This window comes from Chiloscyllium punctatum, unplaced genomic scaffold (genome assembly GCF_047496795.1).
Source record: "Chiloscyllium punctatum isolate Juve2018m unplaced genomic scaffold, sChiPun1.3 scaffold_1041, whole genome shotgun sequence".
NCBI lineage: Eukaryota > Metazoa > Chordata > Chondrichthyes > Orectolobiformes > Hemiscylliidae > Chiloscyllium > Chiloscyllium punctatum.
In genome coordinates this window covers 40001-47783 of record NW_027310775.1, presented here as the reverse complement: position 1 = coordinate 47783, position 7783 = coordinate 40001, and the positions used below count along the sequence as shown (strand labels likewise).

At 60.1% G+C, this 7783-nt stretch overlaps 1 protein-coding gene across 1 annotated transcript in view; it reads right to left on the bottom strand.

Annotated features, from left to right (window-relative positions):
- Positions 1–167: 167 nt before the first annotated feature.
- LOC140474510 (glycogen synthase kinase-3 beta-like) overlaps positions 168–7783 on the bottom strand; it is a gene marked incomplete at both ends in the record, with an annotated part of 47610 nt that continues 39994 nt past the window's right edge. The window contains one exon of the mRNA XM_072567706.1: positions 168–265. Within this exon, the coding sequence (XP_072423807.1) occupies positions 168–265 (98 nt within the window). The remainder of the gene's footprint in view (positions 266–7783) is intronic.

Genomic DNA, 7783 nt, shown 5'->3' with positions numbered 1-7783 from the left:
AGGGGGTGTGGGGGGAGAGAGAGAGAGAGAGAGAGAGGGAGGGAGAGAGAGAGAGAGGATGGGGGGGGGGGGAGAAAGGGGGGGCGGGGGAGAGATGGATACTGACCATAAGCAGGGTGCCTGACCCTTAGCCAAGTGTCTACATTGTGCAAACAATTGCCACTGACCTTAATGATCTCGACCAGCTGATCGACCCCACTATCGCCTGGGAAAATGGGCTGTCCCAGGAGCAGCTCGGCAAGTACACAGCCAGCTGACCAGATATCTGGAACAGACAGAAAGGAGGTCAACTCACCAGGGGAGGGACAGTCCTCCATGGGGAATGTAGGCCCATCGGTCAACACACCAGGAAACTCTCCCCAAAGGAACAGCCCTGGGCAGTGGGCTCTCTCTCTCTCTCTCTCTCTGGACTGGGCAGTGGGCTCTCTCTCTCTCTCTCTCTGGACTGGGCAGTGGGCTCTCTCTCTCTCTCTCTCTCTCTCTGGACTGGGCAGTGGGCTCTCTCTCTGGACTGGGCAGTGGGCTCTCTCTCTCTCTCTCTCTCTCTCTCTCTGGACTGGGCAGTGGGCTCTCTCTCTCTCTCTCTCTCTCTCTCTGGACTGGGCAGTGCGCTCTCTCTCTCTCTCTCTCTCTCTCTCTCTCTGGACTGGGCAGTGGGCTCTCTCTCTCTCTCTCTCTCTCTCTCTGGACTGGGCAGTGGGCTCTCTCTCTCTCTGTCTCTCTCTCTGGACTGGGCAGTGGGCTCTCTCTCTCTCTGTCTCTGGACTGGGCAGTGGGCTCTCTCTCTCTCTCTCTCTCTCTCTCTGGACTGGGCAGTGGGCTCTCTCTCTCTCTCTCTGGACTGGGCAGTGGGCTCTCTCTCTCTCTCTCTCTGGACTGGGCAGTGGGCTCTCTCTCTCTGGACTGGGCAGTGGGCTCTCTCTCTGACTCTCTCTGGACTGGGCAATGGGCTCTCTCTCTCTCTCTCTGGACTGGGCAGTGGGCTCTCTCTCGCACTCTGGACTGGGCAGTGAGCTCTCTCTCGCTCCCTCTGTGGACAGGGCAGTGAGCTCTCTCTCTCTGGGCTGGGCAATGAGCTCTCTCCCTCTCTCTCTGGACTGGGCAGTGGGCTCTCTCCCTCTCGCTCTCTGGACTGGGCAGTGGGCTCTCTCTCTCTCTCTGGACTGGGCAGTGGGCTCTCTCTCTCTCTCTCTCTCTCTGGACTGGGCAGTGGGCTCTCTCTCTCTCTGGACTGGGCAGCGGGCTCTCTCTCTCTCTGGACTGGGCAGCGGGCTCTCTCGCTCTCTCTCTGGACTAGGCAGGGGGCTCTCTCTCGCTCTCTCTCTGGACTGGGCAGGGGGCTCTCTCTCGCTCTCTCTCTGGACTGGGCAGGGGGCTCTCTCTCTCTCTGGACTGGGCAGTGGGCTCTCTCTCTCTCTCTCTCTCTCTGGACTGGGCAGTGGGCTCTCTCTCTCTCTCTCTCTCTCTCTGGACTGGGCAGTGGGCTCTCTCTCTCTCTCTGGCCTGGGCAGTGGGCTCTCTCTCTGTCTCTCTCTGGACTGGGCAGTGGGCTCTCTCTCTGGACTGGGCAGTGGGCGCTCTCTCTCTCTCTCTCTCTCTGGACTGGGCAGTGAGCTCTCTCTCTCTCTCTCTCTCTGGACTGGGCAGTGGGCTCTCTCTCTGACTCTCTCTGGACTGGGCAGTGGGCTCTCTCTCTCTCTCTGGACTGGGCAGTGGGCTCTCTCTCTCTCTCTCTCTCTCTGGACTGGGCAGTGGGCTCTCTCTCTCTCTCTCTCTCTCTCTCTGGACTGGCAGTGGGCTCTCTCTCTCTCTCTCTCTCTCTCTCTGGACTGGGCAGTGGGCTCTCTCTCTCTCTCTGGACTGGGCAGTGGGCTCTCTCTCTCTCTCTCTCTCTCTCTCTGGACTGGGCAGTGGGCTCTCTCTCTCTCTCTGGACTGGGCAGTGGGCTCTCTCTCTCTCTCTCGGGGCTGGGCAGTGGGCTTTCCCTCTCTCTCTGGACTGGGCAGTGGGCTCTCTCTCTCTCTCTCTCACTCTCTGGACTGGGCAGTGCGCTCTCTCTCTCTCACTCTCTTTCTGGACTGGGCAGTGGGCTCTCTCTCTCTCTGGACTGGGCAGTGGGCTCTCTCTCTCTCGCTCTCTGGACTGGGCAGTGCGCTCTCTCTCTCTCTCTCTCACTCTCTTTCTGGACTGGGCAGTGGGCTCTCTCTTTCTCTCTCTGGACTGGGCAGGGGGCTCTCTCGCTCTCTCTCTGGACTGGGCAGGGGGCTCTCTCTCGCTCTCTCTCTGGACTGGGCAGTGGGCTCTCTCTCTCTCTCTCTGGACTGGGCAGTGGGCTCTCTCTCTCTCTGGACTGGGCAGTGGGCTCTATCTCTCTCTCTCTCTGGACTGGGCAGTGGCTCTCTCTCTCTCTCTCTGGCCTGGGCAGTGGGCTCTCTCTCTCTCTGGACTGGGCAGTGGGCTCTCTCTCTCTCCCTCTCTCTCTCTCTCTGGACTGTGCAGTGGGCTCTCTCTCTGTCTCTCTCTGGACTGGGCAGTGGGCTCTCTCTCTCTCTGGACTGGGCAGTGGGCTCTCTCTCTCTCTCTGGACTGGGCAGTGGGCTCTCTCTCTCTCTCTCACTCACTCTGGACTGGACAGTGGACTCTCTCTCTCTGGACTGGGCAGTGGGCTCTCTCACTCTCTCTCTCATTCTGGACTGGGCAGTGGGCTCTCTCTCTCTCTCTCTCTCTGGACTGGGCAGTGGGCTCTCTCTCTCTCTCTCTCTGGACTGGGCAGTGGACTCTCTCTCTCTCTCTCTGGACTGGGCAGTGGACTCTCTCTCTGGACTGGGCAGTGGGCTCTCTCACTCTCTGGACTGGGCAGTGGGCGCTCTCACTCTGGACTGGGCAGTGGGTTCTCTCTCTCTCTCTCTGGACTGGGCAGTGGGCTCTCTCTCTCTCTCTGGCCTGGGAAGTGGGCTCTTTCTCTCTCTCTCTGGCCTGGGCAGTGGGCTCTCTCTCTGGACTGGGCAGTGGGCTCTCTCTCTCTCTGGACTGGGCAGTGGGCGCTCTCTCTCTCTGGACTGGGCAGTGGGCGCTCTCTCTCTCTGGACTGGGCAGTGGGCGCTCTCTCTCTCTGGACTGGGCAGTGGGCGCTCTCTCTCTCTCTCTCTGGACTGGGCAGTGGGCTCTCTCTCTCTCTCTCTCTCTCTCTCTCTCTCTCTGGACTGGGCAGTGGGCTCTCTCTCTCTGGACTGGGCAGGGAGCTCTCTCTCTCTCTCTCTCTCTCTCTCTGGACTGGGCAGTGGGCTCTCTCTCTCTGGACTGGGCAGTGAGCTCTCTCTCTCTCTCTCTCTCTGGACTGGGCAGTGAGCTCTCTCTCTCTCTGGACTGGGCAGTGAGCTCTCTCTCTCTCTCTCTGGACTGGGCAGTGGGCTCTCTCTCTCTGGACTGGGCAGTGGGCTCTCTCTCTCTCTCTGGACTGGGCAGTGGGCTCTCCCTCTCTCTCTCTCTCTCTCTGGACTGGGCAGTGGGACCCCTCTCTCTCTCTGGATTGGGCAGTGGGCCCTCTCTGTCTCTCTCTCTCTCTCTCTTTACTGGGCAGTGGGCCCTCTCTCTCTCTCTCTGGACTGGGCAGTGGGCCCTCTCTGTCTCTCTCTCTCTCTCTCTGGACTGGGCAGTGAGCTCTCTCTCTCTCTCTGGACTGTGCAGTGGGCTCTCTCTCTCTCTGGACTGGGCAGTGGGCTCTCTCTCTCTCTCTCTGGAGTGGGCAGTGGGCTCTCTCTCTCTCTCGCTCTCTCTGGAGTGGGCAGTGGGCTCTCTCTCTCTCGAGTGGGCAGTGGGCTCTCTCTCTCTCTCTCTCTGGAGTAGGCAGTGGGCTCTCTCTCTCTGGACTGGGCAGTGGGCTCTCTCTCTCTCTCTCTCTGGACTGGGCAGTGGGCTCTCTCTCTCACTCTCTCTGGACTGGGCAGTGGGCTCTCTCTCTCTCTCTGGACTGGGCAGTGGGCTCTCTCTCTCTCTCTCTCTCTGTGGACTGGGCAGTGGGCTCTCCCTCTCTCTCTCTCTGTGGACTGGGCAGTGGGCTCTCTCTCTCTCGCTCTCTCTGTCTCTCTCTCTGGACTGGGCAGTGGGCTCTCTCGCTCTGGACTGGGCAGTGGGCTCTCTCTCCCTCTCTCTCTCACTCTCTTTCTGGACTGGGCAGTGAGCTCTCTCTCTCCCACTCTCTCTCTCTCTGTGGACTGGGCAGTGGGCTCTCTCTCTCTCGCTCTCTCTGTCTCTCTCTCTGGACTGCGCAGTGGGCTATCTCTCTCTGGACTGGGCAGTGGGCTCTCTCTCCCTCTCTCTCTCACTCTCTTTCTGGACTGGGCAGTGGGCTCTCTCTTTCTCTCTCTGGACTGGGCAGTGGGCTCTCTCTCTCTCTCTCTCTCCATCTCTGGACTGGGCAGTGGGCTCTTTCTCTCTCTCTGGACTGGGCAGTGGGCTCTCTCTCTCTCTGGACTGGGCAGTGGGCTCTCGCTCTCTCTCTCTCTGGACTGGGCAGTGGGCTCTCTCTCTCTCTTTCCCACTGGACTGGGCAGTGGGCTCTCTCTCTCTCTGGTCTGGGCAGTGAGCTCTCTCTCTCTCTCTGGACTGGGCAGTGAGCTCTCTCTCTCTATGGACTGGGCAGTGGGCTCTCTCTCTCTGGACTGGGCAGTGAGCTCTCTCTCTCTCTCTGGACTGGGCAGTGAGCTCTCTCTCTCTCTCTCTCTCTCTCTGGACTGGGCAGTGGGCTCTCTCTCTCTCTGGACTGGGCAGTGGCTCTCTCTCTCTCTATGGACTGGGCAGTGGGCTCTCTCTCTCTGGACTGGGCAGTGGGCTCTCTCTCTCTCTATGGACTGGGCAGTGGGCTCTCTCTCTCTGGACTGGGCAGTGAGCTCTCTCACTCTCTCTCTGGACTGGGCAGTGAGCTCTCTCTCTCTCTCTCTCTCTCTCTCTCTGTGGACTGGGCAGTGGGCTCTCTCTCTCTCTCTCTGTGGACTGGGCAGTGGGCTCTCTCTCTCGCTCTCTCTCTCTCTGGACTGGGCAGTGGGCTCTCTCTCTCTCTCTCTCTCTGGACTGGGCAGTGGGCTCTCTCTCTCTCTGGACTGGGCAGAGGGCTCTCTCTCTCTGGACTGGGCATTGGGCTCTCTCTTTCTCTCTCTCTGGACTGGGCAGAGGGCTCTCTCTCTCTGGACTGGGCAGTGGGCTCTCTCTCTCTCTCTCTGGACTGGGCAGTAGGCTCTCTCTCTCTGGATTGGGCAGTGGGCTCTCTCTCTCTTTCTGGACTGGGCAGTGGGCTCCCTCTCTCTTTCTGGACTGGGCAGTGGGCTCCCTCTCTCTTTCTGGACTGGGCAGTGGGCTCTCTCTCTCTTTCTGGACTGGGCAGTGGGCTCTCTCTCTCTCTCTCTCTCTCTGGACTTGGCAGTGGGCTCCCTCTCTCTCTCTGGACTGGGCAGTGGGCTCTCCCTCTCTCTGGACTGAGCTGTGAGCTCTCCCTCTCTCTGGACTGGGCAGTGGGGCTCTCTCTCTCTGGACTGGGCAGTGGGCTCTCTCTCTCTGGACTGGGCAGTGGGCTCTCTCTCTCTCCCTGCACTGAGCAGTGGGCTCTCTCTCTCGCTCTCTGGACTGGGCAGTGGGCTCTCTCTCTCTGGACTGGGCAGTGGGCTCCCTCTCTCTCTGGACTGGGCAGTGGGCTCTCTCTCTCTCTGGACTGGGCTGTGAGCTCTCTCTCTCTCTGGACTGGGCTGTGAGCTCTCTCTCTCTCTCGACTGGGCTGTGAGCTCTCTCTCTCTCTCGACTGGGCTGTGAGCTCTCTCTCTCTCTCGACTGGGCTGTGAGCTCTCTCTCTCTCTCGACTGGGCTGTGAGCTCTCTCTCTCTCCCTGCACTGGGCAGTGGGCTCTCTCTCTCGCTCTCTGGACTGGGCAGTGGGCTCTCTCTCTCGCTCTCTCTCTCTCTCTCTGGACTGGGCAGTGGGCTCTCTCTCTCTCTCTCTTTCTCTGGACTGGGCAGTGGGCTCTCTCTCTCTCTGGACTGGGCAGAGGGCTCTCTCTCTCTGGACTGGGCATTGGGCTCTCTCTTTCTCTCTCTCTGGACTGGGCAGAGGGCTCTCTCTCTCTGGACTGGGCAGTGGGCTCTCTCTCTCTCTCTCTGGACTGGGCAGTAGGCTCTCTCTCTCTGGATTGGGCAGTGGGCTCTCTCTCTCTTTCTGGACTGGGCAGTGGGCTCCCTCTCTCTTTCTGGACTGGGCAGTGGGCTCCCTCTCTCTTTCTGGACTGGGCAGTGGGCTCTCTCTCTCTTTCTGGACTGGGCAGTGGGCTCTCTCTCTCTCTCTCTCTCTCTGGACTTGGCAGTGGGCTCCCTCTCTCTCTCTGGACTGGGCAGTGGGCTCTCCCTCTCTCTGGACTGAGCTGTGAGCTCTCCCTCTCTCTGGACTGGGCAGTGGGCTCTCTCTCTCTGGACTGGGCAGTGGGCTCTCTCTCTCTGGACTGGGCAGTGGGCTCTCTCTCTCTCCCTGCACTGAGCAGTGGGCTCTCTCTCTCGCTCTCTGGACTGGGCAGTGGGCTCTCTCTCTCTGGACTGGGCAGTGGGCTCCCTCTCTCTCTGGACTGGGCAGTGGGCTCTCTCTCTCTCTGGACTGGGCTGTGAGCTCTCTCTCTCTCTGGACTGGGCTGTGAGCTCTCTCTCTCTCTCGACTGGGCTGTGAGCTCTCTCTCTCTCTCGACTGGGCTGTGAGCTCTCTCTCTCTCTCGACTGGGCTGTGAGCTCTCTCTCTCTCTCGACTGGGCTGTGAGCTCTCTCTCTCTCCCTGCACTGGGCAGTGGGCTCTCTCTCTCGCTCTCTGGACTGGGCAGTGGGCTCTCTCTCTCGCTCTCTCTCTCTCTCTCTGGACTGGGCAGTGGGCTCTCTCTCTCTCTCTCTTTCTCTGGACTGGGCAGTGGGCTCTCTCTCTCTCTCTCTCTCTCCCTCCCTCTGGACTGGGGAGTGGGCTCTCCCTCTTTCCCTCTGGACTGGGCAGTGGGCTCTCTCTCTCTCTCTCTCTCCCTCCCTCTGGACTGGGCAGTGAGCTCTCGCTCTCTCTCTTTCCCTCTGGACTGGGCAGTGGGCTCTCTCTATCTCTCTCTGGACTGGGCAGTGAGCTCTCTCTCTCTCTCTGGACTGGGCAGTGAGCTCTCTCTCTCTCTCTGGACTGGGCAGTGAGCTCTCTCTCTCTCTCTGGACTGGGCAGTGAGCTCTCTCTCTCTCTCTCTGGACTGGGCAGTGGGCTCTCTCTCTCGCTCTCTGGACTGGGCAGTGGGCTCTCTCTCTCGCTCTCTGGACTGGGCAGTGGGCTCTCTTGCTCTCTGGACTGGGCAGTGGTCTCTCTCTCTCTCTCTCTCTCTCTGGACTGGGCAGTGGGCTCTCTCTCTCTCTCTCTCTTTCTGGACTGGGCAGTGGGCTCTCTCTCTCTCTCTCTGGACTGGGCAGTGGGCTCTCTCTCTCTCGCTCCCTGGACTGGGCAGTGGGCTCTCTCTCTCTCTCCCGCTCTCTGGACTGGGCAGTGAGCTCTCTCTCTGTCTCTCCCTCTCTCTGGACTGGGCAGTGGGCTCTCTCTCTCTCTCTCTCTCTCTCTGGACTGGGCAGTGGGCTCGCTCTCTCTCTCTCTCCCTCACTCTGGACTGGGGAGTGGGCTCTCTCTCTTGCCCTCTGGACTGGGCAGTGAGCTCTCGCTCTCTCTCTTTCCCTCTGGACTGGGCAGTGGGCTCTCTCTATCTCTCTCTGGACTGGGCAGTGAGCTCTCTCTATCTCTC